The sequence below is a fragment of the Fusarium pseudograminearum genome, chromosome 4, assembly GCF_000303195.2.
Source record: "Fusarium pseudograminearum CS3096 chromosome 4, whole genome shotgun sequence".
Lineage (NCBI taxonomy): Eukaryota > Fungi > Ascomycota > Sordariomycetes > Hypocreales > Nectriaceae > Fusarium > Fusarium pseudograminearum.
In genome coordinates, this window is record NC_031954.1 from 3118633 (window position 1) to 3139315 (window position 20683).

Genomic DNA, 20683 nt, shown 5'->3' on the forward strand with positions numbered 1-20683 from the left:
TGACTGCCCATACTCTATGATAGATACGATGGAGCCTATCATGAGTAGGAAGTTGCTCTAAATAGAGGATGTTTAAATGTGGCGCTGAGTGGCTCAACTACCTAGGTAGGTAGATATGGCTGTGCAGCATATCGCAGGTAACAGAAAAGTTGACCTTTAACCATCAAGCTACAAAAATAAATAGACTAAAATATCCATCCTAAGAAGCATAAGCTGTCCTATTAATTTCGTCTCATATCCTTCTAACAGCCATTTTTTTATACCATGAGGAGCATCAGCTCAAGGTCCCCACCCACTCCTCCCTGCAAGTCAATCTAACTTTACTTCCCCACTACGTAACGTAACCAGAACGGGGTCTTCTTTCATATGATTCAGTCTGAGCTTATCACTTCGTATATATCACTTACTAGGTACTGTACACTACAAATACTTTACACTCGTTTCGCAGTTGCAGTATTCTTCTTGATCCCTCTCTCCTCTTACTGTCTAGGTACTTACCTGGTACTACCTATTCATTTGTATTGAGTTCCAGGCCAGCACGGACAGAAGGAGTCAACCCGGGCCCATTTATACTCTGCTACGTCTCAGACGGTTTGCATTGACGCTTCTGTCCTGAGACACGCTGGCTGTTGCATCGCATCATCTGTTATTAGGTTCAGACAGCGCAAACCTTCCACTAAACTTCTCTTTATCTACGGTATGTAGGGACCTCGATACCCCAGGCGACCGTTCCTTTCCCCTCTATCCAATCTTCATCAAACCGTCAACGTTCTGGAAGCTCATCATGATTGTCTATAGCCCGAATCAAAGATCCATGGCGTCCCGCAACCCCTCCGAGAGCTCCCCAGCTCGTCCATCTGCTACCCGTACCGCATCTCACTCGCACACCTCCAAAACACCTACGTCCACCACCGGCGATCGCTTAGCAGTTCCCGCAGTTCCCGCAGTTCCCAAAAGAGCTCACACCTTTGCCAATGCTACCCCATCTTTGGACGATAGCGCTACATCTCCAGATGCATTCGAGACCGGCGAACATAGCGACTCCGATGATGGAGCCGAGGTCACCAGAGCTTCCGTCGAGCTTGATATCCTTCCCATCGAGCTTATTACATTGACAGACAGGTATGCCGAGGAATGTGCTGCATCGCTTAAATCTCCGTTGCTGAATCCATCTTCCATTCATAGCTTCATCGAGTCGCTGAATGCCAAAGTTCATCCAACCCCTCCCAACATCGAGAACCTCTCACAAAAGTTTCAAGACTTCTATACACAAGCGTCGTCCAACATCAACACTCACATCAATGCTCTTGCCTCGAGGCAAAGTCGCGATGCATCGCCCACACCTTCCATCTCTTCCATCTCCTCCGCTGCTAGCCGACTACGTTCAAAAGCCAGTGCGCTCAGCATAACCAAAGCAGAGCCCGAACAACAAATGATCACCGCAGAAGAGCTAGCCAGTCGCAAGCGTAATAGAAAAGCACTCGAGGCCAAGAGGTCGCTCCTTGAGGAGGCTGTTGAGCGTAGATTATGCGAGGGTATCTACGACAAAATATGGCGCCACCGGAGCACTCAGGATGAGGCACACGACGACAAATTACGCTCAAAAACGGCTGCCCTGGCCTTGGTCGGAATTGGGCCCTCTGACTTGGGTATTGACCTGACAGGCGAAGCCGACGAGTCGGGCAAGAAAACTCGCCCTACGGAGCATGACATCAAGGAGAAATTGGAGCCTGCTAGACGAGACATTATCATGATGACGCAGAAACGATATCCCCTGGGAAAGCTGAATCATCTTAAAGCTGCTCACCGGAGCATTGTCGACACCCTTGCTCATTTTCATCCTTCTGCATCCGCTGATGAAATTATGCCTATGCTCATTTATACCCTAATCACGCTCCCGCCTGAGAACCTACATGTCATCAGCGACGTCCATTTTATACAGTACTTCCGTTGGGAGCCAAAACTTACGGGCGAGGCTGCTTACTGTCTGACGAACCTTGAGGCTGCCATTAGTTTTTTGCAGACCGTGGACCTTGCGACACTGAGAGCAGATGAACAGCTTTCCGGCCCAACAAAAAGCACACTCCAGAGGACTGAGACGTTCCCTCCGGCGTACCAACAAGGAGAAGCATCTGCATCGCTTGATGTTCCTAAGGAGGGCAAGGCCGACGCCGATACAGCCAAGATATCTGCTCCTGATGTTAAGGCGTCACAAGTGTTGCGCAACCGCCGGCTGAGTGATCTCATAAACGGGCCTACACAAGCCTTTGGTGCCGCGAGTGATGCCGTCTTTAATACGGCCGACCAAGGCTTGAAAAACATATCCAACAGCTTGGAAGGCAGCTATAAGTTCCTTGTAGGAAAATTAAGAGAGCACCAGGACAGTCCTCGAGAATCTATTACTGTACCGAGGACTCTAGAAGATGCCCGCAAACTGGTCAGCACACCATCTCCTGACGAGGAGGATACCACTGGCCTCAACAGGCTAGTAGTGCTTGACGATGCCGACCCGTTGAAACGTCCGGCATCGCGCGAAGATAGAGTTTTGAACCTGATTGGAGGTCTTCGCGACCGCAGTACGGATAGCACTCGAAGTGGCCGCAGCGCGAGTTCGTCAAAGAAAGTTTTGTTTGCAGCCGAAGAACCAAAAGCAGCCAGTCAAACTCCATCACAGAACCCGGCTGTCTTGGATCAGATGCGCAACTTGGGTAACTCGTTTAACCCCATGGCTCGCCTCCCCAGCATTAGTATGATCCGTGGATTTGGGCGCAACACGCCTACAACACCGCCAGTACCGACAGCCAAGGAGGCAGTGAAGCCTGCAGACGGCGGGGATTTGGGAACAGTAAGTCAAAGGTCTTTGCGGGAGCGTACGATGTGTTTAATACTGATTTACATAGGCTTTCCCTGATATTGCTCCCGCACTTCCACCCAAGGAGATCCCCAAGATTGCGCCGCCCAACAAACGGTTCATGGAACTACAGACTCCTGGTGAGCTAAAACTGGGCGAAGTTCTTGACTTGCTGCGAGATTACCGACGCTTGGCCAATGCATTAAAGGATATTGGCGCTTTTGAGACAAAGTGAACGGGGATACCCCATATACATGCACATACATAACTTTATTAGAATTAATGCATCAGGATACCTTTGTAGAATTGTTGTCACGCCTACTTACCATTGTTACATGGTAAAAATCTGAGTCTACTTGTATGTGAATACGTTTACGAAGTTGGGACGGAAGACTAGATATTGAGATGAGCTTGCACCCGAGGCGAGATTGCCTTCTATTGAAGATGAAGGAAAAAGCCAACTACTAATCTATACTAAAATCCGTGAGGATGCGCATGCGTCCTCCAAGGTCAAACCAAAACCGTGTTATAACGCCCCCAAGAGTGTGCACTGTGAGTGTGGGCACCAAACTTGAAGAAGAATCTTGAACTCCTGTAACATCAGATTCAATGTGAAACATAAGTCTGAGCCCAGATACTCCCTTTCATCCGTCTATGTTGTCATGATATCGATGCTGAACGCCCAGAAACCCCCTTTCAAAAATTGAGATCGCTTTTTCTTTGAAAATATCGAGGTCGTGAATATAGAACTGGAACCCAAATGGTTGCTGTCAAGATGCAGCGGAAGGTGCATTGTGCCAAAGTGAAACACAAAAGCACCGAGTATATGCAATGAACAAAACTTATGTGTTACTTAGCCTGTCTCTGCCCGCCGAGGCGTGAATTGGTGGGATTCGATGGGCCGTAGGGGAGGAACCTCATCTTTTTCCTCCTCAAATACTGGTTCAGTATTGAATCGTGGAAAGTCCCGTGTGTTATTAGAATTATTTGAGGTTGCACGCTTGTGGCCATGGATCTCGTTACTGGGGATAACAGGTCCAGGATAGAGGAATTGGGAAATGATGCGGCTGTTGGCTCTCTCGCGGAAACGGCTGACACTTCCTCTTCGGCCAGGGAAGCCTGGACTTGATGGAGGCTCCATGCCAGATGCTGCCCCCATGGACGCATTTGTACGTGTGCGTATGAGGATCGGTTGGTTTTCCTCGGCCTCCTTCTGGAAGCGTGCTTCGCTTGGCAAAAGCACAGCACGATCCAAGCCATAAGGCAAACCACGATGTCGACCACGAATTTGCATGGCAACAATGATGAGTTTACCGACAACAGTGAACTGCGAGCAAAGGGAGGCATTGACGTTGGGCACACCCATGCTCAAACCAACAGTTCCGTATGCGCTGATGACCTCAAAGAGAACGTCGAACAAGTTGAAGTCCTTCGCTTTGAGGCTGCCACCTTCGCTAATGGCTAGTAGGAAGAAGCCTACGAAGACATACCACAGATCGAAGGAGAGTTGGCGCCGCAAATGAGTGCCGACATAGTTAAGAGCACTGGCTGATTCTTCTTCGTCATCATCTTTCTTGCTGCTGTATACACCAAGAGACTTTTCTTCGTAGACGTTGGTTCGACGAATGGAAATCGCGATAGGGAAAATGGAAATGTACATCATGATCATGTACAGCACTGGAAGGGCAGGATGGAGGTCACTCAAGCTGAAGCAAGAGAAACCCGCAGTCCTAGTAGAAGCAGCTTGAAAGAGGCCATCAGCAATGCGAGTATGAACAGGCAGTTGGGCGACTGGACCCGAATTCAGCTATAACAGGTTAGCATACATCAAAATCCGCAGGCGAAAATTTAAGAACTGCGCGACTTACATCAAGTACGACAAAGAATAGCAAGTCTATGGCGTTCAAAGCGACGAGAATCCAAAACAGCCACCAGTTGGCGCTTGAAGGGAAAAGCAGAGTAAAGCAACGACGAGGGTGATCGAGAAGGAATCTAAGCTCCTCCCAGAGGCCAGTGTTGGTAGGCACAAGTCGAGACAGGACCCAGATAACGAAACGCAACATGACAGGAAATCCAGTGTTTCCAATGATAATAAAGAACCACATGATCATCATGGTATACTCTGAAGTATTGAAAGAGCTCATGCTGTCTGGGGTCAAGGTCAGACCCAGGTCGTTGAAAGCAGAGTTGGCTGTCCAGAACCCCCACCAAGTTCTGGAGACAGCACTGGCCTCGACGATTCTGCCATACTTCTCAGTGTGGAGAATCCAGGGCAGGAGAAAGGTTACAGCAATAAGCTGAAAGCCCCAAAAGTAGGAAAGCAATATTACGGCCAGCGTCCTCAGTGACCGATATTCAATGCCACCCAATTCCTCTCGCTGCTCAAGAGTCAAACCCACAAAGTTTGAGTTTCGACCCATGGTCGGTGTATAACTCAGATAAGGCATGTCCTTGGTGTGGTCGTTTGTTAAAGCTGACCTGATGGTGTCTATTGTGCGAGTTCGGAAAGCACGACTCATTGTGCTGTCGCCATCGTCGTGTGTCTCCTTTTGGCCACGGTTGAGGATACGGGGTTTTCGCATCCTAATAGCATCGAGAGTGCCACCAATGGCTCTGGCATCGTCAGTCAATTCGTGTTTGAGCGGGCGCTTCGGCTCGGCAATAACAATGGTCGGTCTACGACCAGGTGGCCCTCTCGAATCGATGGTAGCATGATCCGGTCTCGATTCCACCGTTCTCGTCATAGCGATAGTGTTGTTGTCATCATCTCCATCATCTTCTTCCAGTCTTCGCGGGCCCAGTCCTCTCTCGGTTTCTCGTGGACCGGGAATCCTCAACACTTCATTGTCTTGGTTTCGCTGGCGCTCCAAAATGGCAATGTGCTCTGCGTGCGTCCTTCGTTGAGGAAACTTGGTCAAGTCATCATCAACCCCGTCACTTCTCTTAACCGTCTCGGCAAATTTGATTCCAGATGGTGTGTTCTGCGTTCTGGATTGTTCTTCTTTCCATTCATCCCTGTTGTCGCGGTAAGCCTGGTCAGGCTTTTCGAGTGGGCTGAGCTCTATGCTATTGGATCGTCCAGCTGAAACTGTGTCACTCTCGTCGCTGCTCGCAGGTAGTGGTTGGCGCCGTTGGTGATCGTTGTCGTCATCGTCGTCGACAATTGCCTGAGATTGATAGGCCTCACTCCCGTCTAATAGAATGCCGTCGTTGGTGATGCGTTGACGCCGTCCCTGAGGAGGAACAATGGTAATATGCCGGCCATTAACTCCTTCTTCATTCTGACGGTCATCGTTCCGTGGACGGGTCTTTGCCTTGGAGATGGTAGCGCGGCGCTGTCGGGCGTCTGTAACCCAACCTTGAAACCTCTTTTCGAACCAGTACAGACGCAGGAAAACGACTGAGGTATGTAGAGTGATAGGGTTGGAGGTTATAGTAAAGAAATAAACAACGACCTGTTGAAAGGTATTGAGAAGATTAACGTCAATGGGATTCAGGCCAGCCTGTGTATTGGCTCCACTTGCGAACATGAGGGAATCGATGTAAGAAGTTTGGCCGCGACCAGACCCGTAAATAATAACAGAAGCACATAATGTTGCGCCGATGATCCATGTGTCTATAAAGGACTGTCAGACTGAAACTCGACGTTGAAGATTGGTACTGCATAAAAAGCAACAAGTGCATATCGGCGTGGGGGTTGAACCGGAGAGGTAGTATGGAGAGGAACTTGAGACGACTACATGCATGCGACTTGACTTACAATGAATAGAAATAAAGTTGAAATGCGGTTTCTTTGAGACGAAGGGCGGCTTGACAGCTTTGAGCCGCGCCCATATAGAGGCACGCGCCTCGGCAGCCATATCTTCAAGACAGAAGGAAGACGACTGGAATCTTTTGCAGCTACAATGAAGATGAAAAAGAATAAAGAAAGCAGGGGCTGAGAGGATCTCGCAGCTATTTGGGTTGGTTTTAGTAGTAGCCAAGCTTGTTGTAGACTAGACTAGACCATGACCATGGCTACTGTAATGGCTATGGCGTAACTAAGGCGGAGACTGGAGAACGGCGGACATTCGATTTGCTGCACCTGGAACAAGGTTTTTTTCGGAGGGAGTGCGGGTACACGAAGTTTGAACTTTTTTAAAGAACAGGAATGGACCGCGGCAGGGTACCAAGTGAGTCTCTGGGGCACTTCTAGTGGCCAATCTGAGTATAGCTGCGGTTGTGATGGGTGGCGCGCAAGGAAAAGGGCGCAGGTTGTACTCTAACAGTCTAAACGCTCGACTAGCTAAAGAGTGTCCAAATTAAAGACAAAGGTTGATCGATGTGTGAGTAAAGGAGCATATTGGGTTGTTGACGACATCTCAATGGAAGGGCAGGAAAAGGTAGTCATGAAATTGAAGGAGGGCACTTAGATATTGGGGGGAGGGGGGAGATAAAACAAACAAAGCAACCCGATGAGAAGCAAAATTTCTATAGATAAGGTGCTCGAGGCAAGTACCAATCGTCTAGACTTACGGAAGGGGGTATGGCAATTATCGAGAGAAGGAGCCATGAGCGTAGATACCTAGTACCTACAGTACTTCTCCTGCCTGTAAAGCACCTTCACTTTAGGCATTACAGTAGAGTACATCCAAGCGAGAGACAAAATGAAGCACTGACCGATCAAAACAAAGACAATGGCGACGACTCGGAGTTGGCGAACCAGCCCACGAGGGAGCTGCTGATAATTTCAAAGGGTCCCGAGAATCCATGTCATGATAACCTGATGCCTGATCAGCCAAAAACTACCACACCATGCATGCTCCCGTCTCTTGGTGATCTGTTGCTTCGAAAAAGAAAAATCCTACACAACATAGACAAGGGGGCTCATCTCAGAGAATAACTAGCCTGCCAGAGAGCCAACAAACTTGAATGGGAGAGAGCGCCAAGATGGGACCGAGATACTGGGTCCATCAACGATCCAGGCACACACCCTAGCTTGCCTGTGCGGCGCGCACACACGCGGCATTGACAGGGCCTGAACAGGGATTAAAGAGGCCTAGATGCTTGCAGGTGGAGCTCCGGCGGGCGACGGGAAACAGAGGGATGGAGACGAAAAAGTGAGCCGAGAGCATCATTGGCTTCCTTTTTACGACAAATAAAGGAATCCACGGCCAATGCACGGGATCTGTTCCCCGGCACTGGTGTTGGACCTCCGCCCATCAGTCTAGCGGCGGCTCCATTGGAATCCCGAGCTTGTCGTATTGATCTTTCCCCTTCTACGGCACTTGTTGCCTATTGTGAGCAACGGAAAGGGAGAGCGCGAGGATGAACGAAGGAGAGGAACGGGGCGGAGCTGACTCCAAGTGTGAAACCGTTTACAAGAGCCAGCGCATACAGTACGTTCACGCGAACAGACAGAGCTACTGCAACTAAGCGGTAACAGAGACCGTTGAAACGCCCGCTGACCCTGACATACATAGCAATACCATCCATTGATTGGCAAGCCTTCATCTAAGTCAGGTAGGTAAAATGTAAAGCTAATCTGATCAGGGCATTGATGACGCCAGGCTCTTTGTTCCAGATGAGATCGTTGTTCATCTTTACCTCTGCGTCGGCTATACATGACTATCACTTCCAAATTGACTTTTCTCGGCTTTGCCCTTCTCATGACAACGTCATAACGGAGTTTCATCGACCGAGCTTGAGAATCCGAAAGTTCCCTTCATTTTCCCTGCATTTAACGACAAAGCCCTTGTCCTTGTCTGCTGTCCGTGTGCTACATTGATACTATCGGGCCAATGGCATTCCCAACAATGCAATCTCCAATTCAAAACGCCAAGCAAATTTAGAGATCTTAGAAGCTGGTGAAACTACTTACACGTGCTTGTTCGAGTCAAACGAAGGGACAACCCAGTCGCGCGAAAAATAAACAAAGTCGGTCAAGGAACGCAACGACTTACACAACCCGAGAACGCAGCCTTGGGTGGGTGCATTGTCCGACGCAAAAGGGGCTCGTTCGAACAGGCAACTATTATCCTTGAAAAAGCCCAGGCCAGTCTCCAAAATATTAGGGCCGTTTCTCATCACAATAGGCGAAGATACATGAATGATATGATCGATCGCGATTCATCCGTTCGTTGCTCCTTGATGGAGTAGAGACGAGCAAAAGTCTCCTCCCGGAACTGATCGACCATGCCATTGCTGTTCCAGGGCTTGAAAATGGCCGCCAGCTTCCTGCAACTACCACTCCGCCCTTCCGCTGCAGAAGGTGATGGCTTCCGACTGATAACGTGATACTACCTTCGACTTTCTATCTTTTCAGCACATGCTATGACCTATTGTACGCCCGTTTGCACGTCTGATACCCCGTGGCTGAGACAAAACTATCTGCTTGCATATGTACGAGGGTGTTGTGTGATAATTAATAGGAACAACGGAGGAATGAAACCACTGTACGTATACAAGATGTACGACTCAACCACACATAGGGCAATAACTTTCATGCCGTCTTTTCCAGTGAGGCTATGCAGAGAGCCGTGCAGAATGAGATTAGAGGCTGAATCCAGACCGCCTCTCCGTTGTCACGTCACGCATACCTTGAATTATCAGTAAGCATCGTATAATGACTGACAACACCACAAAGACGAGAAGTCTGCAGTCGACATTGCCTTCATGATATTTTTGAGGTTACAGCACAGAATGCAACCAGAAACTGATATCAAACCCTAGTACCGCCAAGCTTTCTCCCCGGAACACTAGATGACACTAGTTCAAAGGGCCCCAGCTCTAACTTGAGAGCTCTGGCTTTAATTATTAAAATAGCTGCGACGAAGCTATTTGTCGATATAATTTCTTGTTAGCCATAGCATTGACTTACCTTGCTCAGTCACCCTTGACATCGTATAATGCCTGCTCTGCTATAGTTGTGCCACACTGATACCTGTCTGGGTGTGATACATGTCACCCTGTAGTTGTGCTATGATGTCGGCTTCTTTTCCGAGATCTGATATGAATGCGTGAGTCTTATTAAAAAGAGTAAACAAATCACGGCGTCACCTTATCTTGTCCAACACCGCCATGCCACCTGGACTTACCAACTCATGCACTGTCACCGTCCCATGCATACCTACCGTTACAGTAAGCCATTCACTGGTCCGAGTCATACATCGTTCCGTTGTCAATATGATTGATTGAATCTATTTGCTTGTAATCTGAACAATTTTAGCCATGCTGTGTGTGCTATTTCCTGAACGCCGAATCGCCTAAAAAGCAATCATCAACAATCTGGTTCCCTCATATTCCCGAAGTCTCATTCTGTCGTCCGACACATCACATCCTCTATTATCCGTTTTCTAACCCCCTATCTATTACTGCGCCGCTGCGCGACGGGCGTTCTCTCGTCCGATCTTCTTGAAGAAGGCATTGCTATCCGCCTTCTTGCGCTTCGCTGACATCTTCTTGTTCTGCTCGATGTACGCCATGTCCTGGCCACCGCTGAGTTCACCAAGGGTTCCTGCTGTTCGTCGGGCTCCCTTCTTCTTCCTACGTCCCATGGTGCCTTGGTGGAACATGTCGTCATTGGGATCATCCTCTTCCATGCTCTCGTTCTCCACAAGCACCTTCTGCAATAGCTCTCGACGCTCCGAGACATCTGCAAATGCCAAGCCAGGCGTTTTCTCGATGTTGGCGAGCTGGGTGATAACTTTGAAAGCATATCCCTGGTCAACAAGGAAAGCTTGACGCTTAGAAGAAAAGTACATTTCTTGAGTATCTTTTGAGACAAGCGAATAGAAGAAGGCATTAAAGCCCTCATCGTTACGTCGCTTAGCTCGTAGAATTCGGCCCAGACGCTGCGCCTCTTGACGACGGGAACCATAGTGCGAGGAGATCTGGATGAGACACGTAGCTTCGGGAAGATCAAGAGACGTGTCTCCAATCTTTGACAAGAAGAGTGTGTTGACGTTTGGGTTGTGCTGGAAGTTCTCCAACACTTGGAGACGTTCTGCCTGGCCGGTACCACCATAGATGAATGCCTTCTGGAGCTTCAAAGCATATGCTTTGAGAGCATACACGTTGTCTGAAAAGACAATGATCTTGTCTCCGCGTGACTCGTGATAGTTGATAAGATACTGGCACGCCTGAAACTTGCGGGGGTTCATGATATACAGCAAACCCTTCTTTCGGCTCGGTGCCTTGAGGTACTGGTCGTAAAACTCAGTAGGCATTGGGCACCAGACCTCAGCACACTGAACCCTGGCAATATGCCCTTGCTTTGAAAGCTCCATCCAGTTGGCCTCGAACAGCTTTGGTCCAATCAGGAAGTTCAGATCCGAAATCTTGTCGTCTTCTCGCAAAAGTGTTGCTGTGAGACCGAGCTTGGAGTGAGTCTTGATTGAAGATGTAACCTTTCTGAAAATATTGGCGGGCACAACGTGCACCTCATCCAGCAGCATCAGACCCCATTCTCGACCAGTCAAGAACTTCATCATCTTCTCTGCATCGTAGGATCGTGCTCGGGATTGTGTGACCATTGCATATGTTGTGACAATGATACCTGTGCTTCCAGTGAAGACGTTGTTCTTGGAGTCCGATGTGAACGCGACAATATCGTCAGGGTTGATGTTGGACCACTTCAAAAACTCGTTGCGCCATTGCACAACTGACATGGAACTTGTGCACAGAACGATCACGCCCTTTTTGATGGTACAAGCTGCTGTGATGCCCACCAGCGTCTTTCCGGCACCACAAGGCAAGACGATAAGACCACTCTTCGCTCGTCCGTTGCCGAACATCTTGCTCAAACTCTTTTCCTGGTAAGGACGAATCTGAGTACCTGGCTTAAGATCGATGTCAAGGTTGGCGTTGGCCTCGTCTCTTCGAAAATCGTACTCTTCAAGAACTGGGTATCCCAAGTTCAAGCATTCCTTCTGCACGGTTTCGACGTCCTTATCCGCAATCTCAAAGGAGTGTGTCACTTCTTGATCCTCGTCGTCTTCCTCGTTGAGTGTCGCAAAGACCTCGCCCTCCTGAACGGGCTGTCCGTCTTTACCTGGTTCGCCTGACTGGCCAAGACCATTCGCCTGCTTTGCTCCTGCCGCATTCTGTGTACCGGGAATAACAAGACCTCCAATCTTGGGCGCCACTGATGTTGTGATTTCTTCTGTTCCTTGCACGCGCAAAGGTCCGATTCTAGGGTTCTTAAGGAGAGTTTGGAGCATGTTTGGATCGGGACTTTCGACATAGTACTTGGTGTTCTTCAGGACCAACTTCACCTTGCCGTAACTCTGAGTACAGCTTGTGATAAAGTTTCGGATTTCATCCGGCAAAGGTGTCTTGAGGAACCGGTCTAGAGTGTTGATGATGTCTTCTGGCGAGAGTCCAACGGAGACGGCAGCATATAAACTGTGTGTTGTAAGGGCGTACTCGTGCATGAAGGTCGGTCGTGACAACGGCTCAGAGATGGTGATGAGGAAATCTTGGGCCTGCTCAGCGAGCGGGTTGAAACTCTCCAGAATGATGCGACCCTTCTGAGGGTCGATCCATAGAGGCCGGTTCTGGTGGTCTTTCTTCAGAACTAGGTAGGAGAAATCACGGTCGCCAAAAATATGCGGAAGAGGATCCCGAATCGCGTGTCTCTTCTGATAGCGATCCAGGGAAAAAATGTCTATATTTTTATTCAAATCCCGTTCCAGAGCCTCATCAACTGGAGCCTCATCCTCGTCCGGCACCTCTTCATTGCTGTCAATTGTTCGTGGCGTTGCAGCGCCAGGCGTTGTCATTCGCGAAGACCTGCCGACTTTCGCTCCCCCCTGCACAGCACCGGCAGCCTTCCTCTTGGGTGGCATCTTCGTCGTGTTTGCGAGCGGTTGCGAACGTCGTTTGCGAGCAGTTCCGAACTCCTTTGGTGGTTGTCGTAAAAATGATATGTGGAATGCAAAGGAGAGTTGCAAGTTTGAAAGAATGCGCCTAGGCGTTCATGATGAACGTCACTGAATCATGATGACTAATATTATAAATGGAGCCTTGTTCTTCTCGATCTGCCTTGCTGCGCTCCGTTTTAGCGTGGTTCTTCCAGGGGTCTACCAGGCGTCCATTCCCTAAAGTCTGAATAATACACCCCGCCAAAACTCTCACTTTCGTCCAAACTTGACCTGCAACTATCAAACACCCGACCGCAATTTTGAATCGTCCACCGAAACTACATCACAAGCTTAAAACTGCTTCTGTTCATCTATCATCATGTGGTACGACAGGACTCAACACGAGCACACGGTTAATGACTAACAAGCATCCAGTAAACACATTCTCAATGCCCAAGTTGCTGTTCGGTCGCCATGTTGTACGTAGAACCATATTGAAGTTGGCACCTACAACTTCTCGGTGTCGCCTAAAGCTTACGAAGCTTACTTTACATTCAGGCAGAAAATGGTTTGACTGCGTCGAGTGCCATGGTGAACAGGAAGACCACCCTTTAAAAGAAAACTACGAAATGATCTTTGCCTGCAAGAAGTGCAGAAAATGCTTTCGAAAGGATGTTACAGAGTTCGAGGAGGCCGATGAGTTCTGCCCTCACTGCGACAACCACTTTGTTATCGATGCGAAGACACCTCAGGCGGCCCTGTCAGTCGAGAGCGAGGACGTGCGAATGGACAACAAAATGCTTAGGGACGACAGACAAAAGACCAAGACCAAGGGCATCAGGTCCATCTTTGACCCGTCAGACGATGCCGACAAGCTAGGATAATGGAAGAAACCAGGCAGTAGAGGAAAGATCACGGCGTTCAGGGTACAATGGTACACAGCGAGTTGTCACTTACGTGGGGAACAAATCTAATAGCGTGCATCCCGTCATTACTTGTGTTGTTAATACAATGGCACTGGGCTCTGATTCTAGAGGCTCAACGCGCTTGTCTATGTATCCCTTCTCCAAAGACCTCTTTATTCCGCAGCAGAGTCATCTTGAGATCTAGTCAGGATGGCAGCACTGCCAGTTCCAGGGGTCCGGCCCGTCTTCTTCTTGGCAGCCTCCTCCTGCTTCTCCTGCTCGATCTCCTTGACGTAACCCTCGATCTCCGATGTGGGCAGTGTCTCAATAGTAGCACCAGGCGCCATCAGGGAAATCTCGATGTTCTTGGCTCCAGTTTGGACGACCTCAAGCAGCGACTTGATGGCCAGTCGAATGGTTGCCTCTCGGTTCATATCCTCCTTGTAATTTCGCTCGAGGAACTCGCGGACCGTCTTGCTTGAGCGTCCGATAGCATTCGCTTTCCTATTGGAGAGTCAGAGTCATGTCTCCTGCCTTGAAGGGTCTCCGGTGTCTTACCATGCAGAGTAGATACCAGAAGGCTCGGTCTGGTAAAGTCGGGGCACGTCGCTGCCGTGGTCGAAGCCTACAATCAGAGTGCTAATGCCGAATGGTCGGACTCCACCAGCCTGGGTGTATCGTTGCTGAACACCAGCGACATATTTGGTGATGTAATCGATGGTAACGGGGTCTTCGACTGAGAGACGGTGGGACTGGGCCTCTAACCGCGCCTTGTCGACGAGGATACGAGCGTCTGCATTTAAGCCAGCGAAGGCGAGAGCGACGTGGTGATCGAGAAGTTGAATCTTGGAAGGCGTAATGCGAGTATCTTGCAACTTCATAGCCGAGCGCTTCTCACATCCTAACACGACAACATCGGTACCTTTGACACCGACAGCACATGTTCCTGTTAAGAGTATAAGCCACCGCGATAATGATATCAGCTAACCCAGGACCTGCTACATACCTCGCTTGACAGCTTCGCCGGCGTATTCGACTTGGAAAACGTGACCGTCGGGACTAGTGGGATGTTAGGAAGCTTCGCGAGGAGTGTTATCATGAAACCAACCTGAAAACTGAATCTTTAGTTAGCGATGTATCATTAAGCATAGAACACTATGGGGACTCACCCGACAGAGCTCTGTCGTATCCGGAAGCCATGGTGCAGGTTTGGAGGGAATTGGTTTTGAGAGGACGGTACTTGAGAGCAATTCGGAATGCTTTTGTTCGTGTGATAAAAGCAGATCGAGGGGTTGATGCTGGATTTGGTCGATGGGTGTTGACGTTGATGTGCTGGGGTGCTAAGCTTCGTCAGAACGGCAGCCTGCCAGTTACCTACGGGCAGGAAGGCTGAGAGCTGGAGCTCCCCTGCTAACAGACAGCAGCCAGTGCGGAGCATCTATCCTCCGATCTCCGATCACTGTTTGTACAGATCTGCGCACATGGCTTTCGCACTTTGCTGCTCTCAATAGTACCTTTGTAGTATATTCATTTGTCTAAATGGTTACCTATTCACATTACGATACCTGTCGACTGATTATTTCGGAACTGGGATCCACCATGATTGCTTCTCCAATTGTGTGATATCGTTCTCATCCATTTCCTCAGCACAAAACACCCCATCTTGGTCTTTGTCACCCGGCATAAGCCTTCTAGTCTTGCTGTTTATCAATCTACCTATATGAAGATCAAATGAGAGTGTTTTCCGAACAATCAACGGGGGTTTTTTTTTTCGTTTACATGAAGTGTGAAACGGGAGAAAAAGAAGAAAGATAACGACGCGGAATGTATGCCAAGGTCATGGCTTCAAACAAGAGTACCTCAGCATCCTTGATCAGAAAGTTGCAACTTCAGACCACTTCTGACTTTGCAAAACACCAGCAACATGCTGCCCTTTCTCAGCTAATCGCGATCGGAAGTTGTCGATCCACATTATCTCCATAAGGCCGTCCTGCGAAGTCGCATGGATGTCTTTATAAAAGTCCATCGCTACTTTCATCGGCAAGATCAGCATGTCAGGCTGATCCGTCTCGTGGAGGACTGAATCGAGCCCGCGACAAATGTCCTCAGCAAACAGGCACCCATGCTGATATTGAGTGATATCAATCTGCAAGTCATACGGCAAATTGGGCCACATATCTGGATATGCATCAATGGCCGGCTGATAAATGATTCGATGCAGATTCTCAATGCATCGATGAAAGATAATTTGTGTCATCCAGTAATACAGGAGTGCAAGCCCGGTGCTTCCGTCTTTAAAGGTGTACAAATTTGAGAATGGAAGAAGACCACCGGGGTTGCTGAATTCATCGGCCCAGTAAGCCATGGGATATCCGTAACTGGGTCGGGTTGCCACCTGGAACCAAGCATTGAATTGTTTTTGAAGCGAAAGACAATTGCGAAGAAGCTGTTGAGCATGGTATCTTCGACTGAGCGTGGCTTCCATAGGTGTGATACGATCGACTTGAGCAAGAATTGCTGGCAAGAAAAGGACGTAGTCCAGGAGGCTGTCCAGAAGAGACTTTGGATGGCTTTGCCACGGAATCGTTCTCCAATCTTGAGATGAGATAAAGGTATCTTGCCGATTAAGGAGTGAAAATCCGGTATTGAATTCACTCAGTACAACAGAATTGACATGTGTTTTAGGTGATACTTACAGCTAGAGGTCGATATACCCGGACGAAGAAATGGTGGTTAGGGAAATGGCTAAAATAGGCCGGACCCAACCTTCTCACTCGATTGGATCCAGATTCGCCGAACGCATATGCTGCTTCATGCTAACAGGAGTCAACGACTGTACGATTAAGACCAAAGTCAGCAGTTCATGCACCAACCTCGAAAAAGAAGACACAATAACTCTGTGCCGAGTCATCTTGATCATGAACACTTGGTATTCGCGCCAAACATTGTGCCCTAACGTCGAGGTCTCCTCCACCTGACAAAGGCTGTATTTCAGTCGGTGTGTATGGCGGAAAGGTGATCTGGAAAGGCGACGATGGCTCATCCAGAGCGGAGTTGTTCGGCAATGGATAGGGGAGCCTAGCGTTGATGGCCGAGACGAGAACTGAATACTCAGCACCATGGTTCGAAATTAGTGCATGGCTATCCCAAGCCGAAGTAAGAGGCTGGGTTGGGGTAAGGTCGAGAGCTCTTGGCGGTTCTTTGAATGACGGCGACCCTTTCTTCTTGGACGGCGACCCCTTCTTGGGATGGGAGGCGACTCTCCCCTTATTCTGCGGTGTTCCGGTGATGAAGACTCGTTCCCTCTGGTACCCTTCGCATTCCTTTCCGCCTGCTATACATTTGTGACAGTATGGTCTCTCATTGCTACACTATTTGGTGTTGTTAACTCGACTTGGGACTCGCCATCAACAGGGGTTAGGGTACCAACTTTGACTCTTCTGCGTCGGCACGTCTCGCAGCCTTTGTATTTTCCGGGAACGCCAACCATGATACGAACTTGAGTTGAGGTGATAGATTCAGGAGTCGAGCATGTTGTTGTCGCAACTTGTGTTCGAGGTGGCTACTATTATAGTCAAATAATTTGGGTTAAAGCTGGGATTCCGGCAACGCCGTCTGCGATGCTGCGACTAAACAGTCACCAGCATATGTTGCAGTGAGGCATTCTGCCTATGTTCAACACCCCACACATCACAAAAGTTCATATTTCACACATGCATAAGGCTGGTGCCATTCACTGCCAACCGTGGGTAGATCCACCCCAGCGAAGAGGCTCAAGTATGTCGTCTTGCATAGCAATTGCCTACGACGGTTTCATCTTGCAAATGAGATTCGACATATACGACGAATAAGACGAACCGGATGCTTGGAATCAACCCAAGTCTGATGGAGGACGGTCTGCTTACGTACCCACCAAGGACACACCTTGCCTTGACTTGGCTGGTAGGGGCTGGGGCTCGATGATATGACGAAATGGGCTGTGTCTGGAATCAACTGGCACAAGGGTATGAGTGACGATGTCAATGGGCAATGGTCCACGGCAGAGCCCTTGGGACATGGATGCTGTAGACTATGCTACCAAGCTACATACGTATAAAGAAGAACTTTCGGTTTAGCGCATCGGCATGTGTGGAGAACGTGTTTCTAAAGTGCAGCAGCCCCATAAGGCTGACAGGGAAGCACAGCATGTGTGGAAGGGTAGTAATGGCTTCTTGTTGGTTGTCAGTTTATTAGAGTTGAAGCTTACCAGTTGGCATAGGGTGAGAATGACAGATTCCAAATGACCATGAGGTGTTAGCCCACATTGTCCTCCTATCAAGAACAGGATAGTAGAGGAAGCAGCGGTATGCAGCCCTACATATTTGCACTTGGAGGATTGACACTAACCTATGCTACAACATTCAGCTATATGGAGTAGGTATTCCTAAATATGACCAAGGATGAATGAGCTGAGCGGCCGACTCAGAATGCTTCCGAATGACGGAGCAGTTTCCGCTCTATGGGTCGACCTCTACTCTACATGTCAACGCTTTATAGTTTTTATTTACTCAGATATCCGATCAATATACACTTCATGCTTAAATGCTGCTATATATTCTCCTAGCTCCCACAGTCGGAATACAGCACAACACTGTTCACATCATGTTTTGGGCACCATCATTCAAAACTTCCGCGTATTATGATTCGCTGCATTGCAAACACATATAATATGGGTTAAATGGAGATGCATTTTCAAAACTTCTGCGTGATATGATTCGCTCCATCGAAAAACGCAATGTAATATGGGTTAAATGGAGGTGCAATCAGTTGAGCAAGCAGCAGCATGCAATGCATGACGTTGCAGAGCTAGGTGGTAAGATATGCTTATGCTGTCACTCGTATACGAAACCAAGAGACCGGGGTATCAGATATACTTGTAGGGGTTCATGATGCCATTCTAGGTCAGATGTCAGCCCTAAGCTCGCGGGGAATGCAACAGTGAGGAGAAGAGAGCAGCGTGATAAACCCTGTAGGGCTGAACACACAAAACACAGGACAGGAACGAGGTCGGACACGGGAAGGAAGACGGGAAAGAATAGGGATTATACTCACAGGATCAAAAAGGTTCTTAATCTGCTTCATCACACCGATAGTGGTGTCGTCTCGGCTGTAGCCGATAAACTTCTTCTTGGCAATTCCCAGGCCATGCTCAGCGCTGATACTGCCGTTGCGCTTCTGAATCCACTCATACACCCAAGGTTCCAAGGCTTTCTCGACGGCGGGATCGTATCGGCGCACGGGGATGTTAAGATGCAGGTTGGAATCGCCCATGTGGCCATAGCCGAGGACGTCAACGACTGGGTGGTCGGGTGTATCGCCCAATAGACCGGCCTCAGTCATACGGGCCTTTGTATCTTCAACGAGCTTGTACATCTCGCTGAGAGGGATTGAGATATCGTACTTGTAGGTGCCGCCCCAGTGGCCCAGGCACTCGGTGATGCCCTCACGCCAGCCCCACAAGTTGCGAAGCTGTGTTTCGTCTTGAGCAACGACACCATCGGCAATAACCTCGCGAGTCATGACATCCTCGAGGAAGGCCTCGAGCTTTGCGTAGTCATGCTCGCTGTTTGAGCCGCTCGTCTCGATCAGGCAGTAGAAAGGATACTCACCCTCGAGAGGGTGCTCTTGACCCTTGACCTCTGACACGATTCTCTGACTGCGACCGTCCATCAGCTCAAAGGCAGATAGAATCTCTGACAGCTGCTTCTTAGCCTCACGGAAAGCAAGCTGAGCCTTTTCGTATGACTCCAGTCCAAAAACGGCGACATTAACTGCAGGTGATCGCTGTGGGCACTGGATGGCGATCTTTGTGATAATACCCAAAGTCCCCTCAGCTCCAATGAAGAGCTGCTTAATATCGTAGCCAGTGTTGTTCTTGCGCAGGGTGCACAGGTCATTGATAATGGTGCCGTTAGGCAGAACGGCCTCAACACCAAGAACAGTGCCGTGCAAGCTACCGTAACGGAGCAATCGCAGGCCGCCAGCGTTTGTGGCTACGTTTCCACCGACGTGGCAAGAACCCTTAGCACCGAGGTCGAGAGGAAAGATATAACCCTTTTTGGCAAGGTACGTATCGACAGCCTCGAGGACACAGCCAGCGTCGATAACTAGAGAGCCGCTAACCTCGTCAAAGGAGCGGATCTCATTCATGCGGGCCATGCTAATGACGATCTCGTCAAAAACAGGGACAGAACCCCCCACGAGGCCTGTATTTCCACCCTGGGGTACGACGGCCAGACGCTGCTCGTTACAGTACTTGAGGACGCTGCTGACTTCCTCGGTGGTGCCTGGTCTCAGCACCAACTTGGACTGGCCCTTGTACTTGTGCATCCAATCCTCGTTGTACGTCTCAAAGTCGGCAGCGTCTACGCCCGCTCCGCTTGTGACACCATCGATAATGGCCGAGGGGTTGTCACCCAAGATCTCCCGGAAGCGCGCGACATGTTCAGGCGTTACCTGAGCGAACCGTGAGTCGCGCTCGAGCTGGGGGTACATCTCCGATGTCAGCTTGCCATGCTGAGCCCGTGTGGGGGAAACGAGCCTCGCGGCTGTGGTTGAAAGGCATCTAGCAGGCGACTGTGAGTAGACGAGGCTTCTACCGAGAGCATTGGCCCTCAGAGAAGCAGTCCTCCTGCTACCAGAGGTGGGCGCTCTGAGGGCACGGAAGAGCTGTGAACGACAAGACATGCTGGCGATTTGACTCTGAATCGAATTAGCCTCGCAGGTCTTTTATTCGCTGGCCCGATTGGCTATAAACAAAGCAAACAGGGAAAAACCAAGAGAAGAAAAGAAGAACGAATCTGTAACAATTGTCGCCCCCAGCAACTTTTCGTTAATGAATTGCGCAAGGCTAAGACTGGAACTGCGGAGCCCACTTCACACACAACCTGGGCTACCTACCTGCACAATCGGTAGACTATAACCGACACCGGCTCTGCAAGTGATTGAACGCCTGGATAGTACAGGGTGATAGAGAGCGCACAATTAATGGCGACGCCGTCATCGGATTTACTTCACTTTTTCCACAACGGCCCAAAACTTTGTCT

The 20683-nt window shown here is 49.3% G+C and overlaps 6 protein-coding genes across 6 annotated transcripts; 2 read left to right on the top strand and 4 right to left on the bottom strand.

Annotated features, from left to right (window-relative positions):
- Positions 1–784: 784 nt before the first annotated feature.
- FPSE_01100 (uncharacterized protein) lies at positions 785–3086 on the top strand (the record flags this gene model as incomplete). Its single annotated transcript, XM_009254220.1, has 2 exons — positions 785–2845; positions 2901–3086. 2 exons carry the CDS (start codon positions 785–787, stop codon positions 3084–3086), a joined length of 2247 nt encoding a protein of 748 aa, XP_009252495.1.
- A 618-nt stretch (positions 3087–3704) lies between these two features.
- Positions 3705–6711, bottom strand: FPSE_01099 (uncharacterized protein; the record flags this gene model as incomplete). The annotated part of the gene is made up of 3 exons (XM_009254219.1): positions 3705–4658; positions 4720–6467; positions 6612–6711. The coding sequence occupies 3 exons, from the start codon at positions 6709–6711 to the stop codon at positions 3705–3707; spliced, it is 2802 nt and encodes a 933-aa protein (XP_009252494.1).
- A 3489-nt stretch (positions 6712–10200) lies between these two features.
- On the bottom strand, positions 10201–12678 carry FPSE_01098 (uncharacterized protein; the record flags this gene model as incomplete). The annotated part of the gene is made up of 1 exon (XM_009254218.1): positions 10201–12678. The coding sequence occupies one exon, from the start codon at positions 12676–12678 to the stop codon at positions 10201–10203; it is 2478 nt and encodes an 825-aa protein (XP_009252493.1).
- A 394-nt stretch (positions 12679–13072) lies between these two features.
- Positions 13073–13577, top strand: FPSE_01097 (uncharacterized protein; the record flags this gene model as incomplete). Its single annotated transcript, XM_009254217.1, has 3 exons — positions 13073–13077; positions 13129–13172; positions 13252–13577. 3 exons carry the CDS (start codon positions 13073–13075, stop codon positions 13575–13577), a joined length of 375 nt encoding a protein of 124 aa, XP_009252492.1.
- Positions 13578–13771: 194 nt separating this feature from the next.
- Positions 13772–14798, bottom strand: FPSE_01096 (uncharacterized protein; the record flags this gene model as incomplete). Its single annotated transcript, XM_009254216.1, has 5 exons — positions 13772–14102; positions 14157–14544; positions 14605–14657; positions 14707–14713; positions 14768–14798. 5 exons carry the CDS (start codon positions 14796–14798, stop codon positions 13772–13774), a joined length of 810 nt encoding a protein of 269 aa, XP_009252491.1.
- A 673-nt stretch (positions 14799–15471) lies between these two features.
- Positions 15472–20324, bottom strand: FPSE_01095 (uncharacterized protein; the record flags this gene model as incomplete). The annotated part of the gene is made up of 8 exons (XM_009254215.1): positions 15472–16193; positions 16295–16296; positions 16373–16431; positions 16472–16932; positions 17523–17645; positions 17689–17808; positions 17845–17989; positions 18690–20324. The coding sequence occupies 8 exons, from the start codon at positions 20322–20324 to the stop codon at positions 15472–15474; spliced, it is 3267 nt and encodes a 1088-aa protein (XP_009252490.1).
- Between the last annotated feature and the right edge of the window lie 359 nt (positions 20325–20683).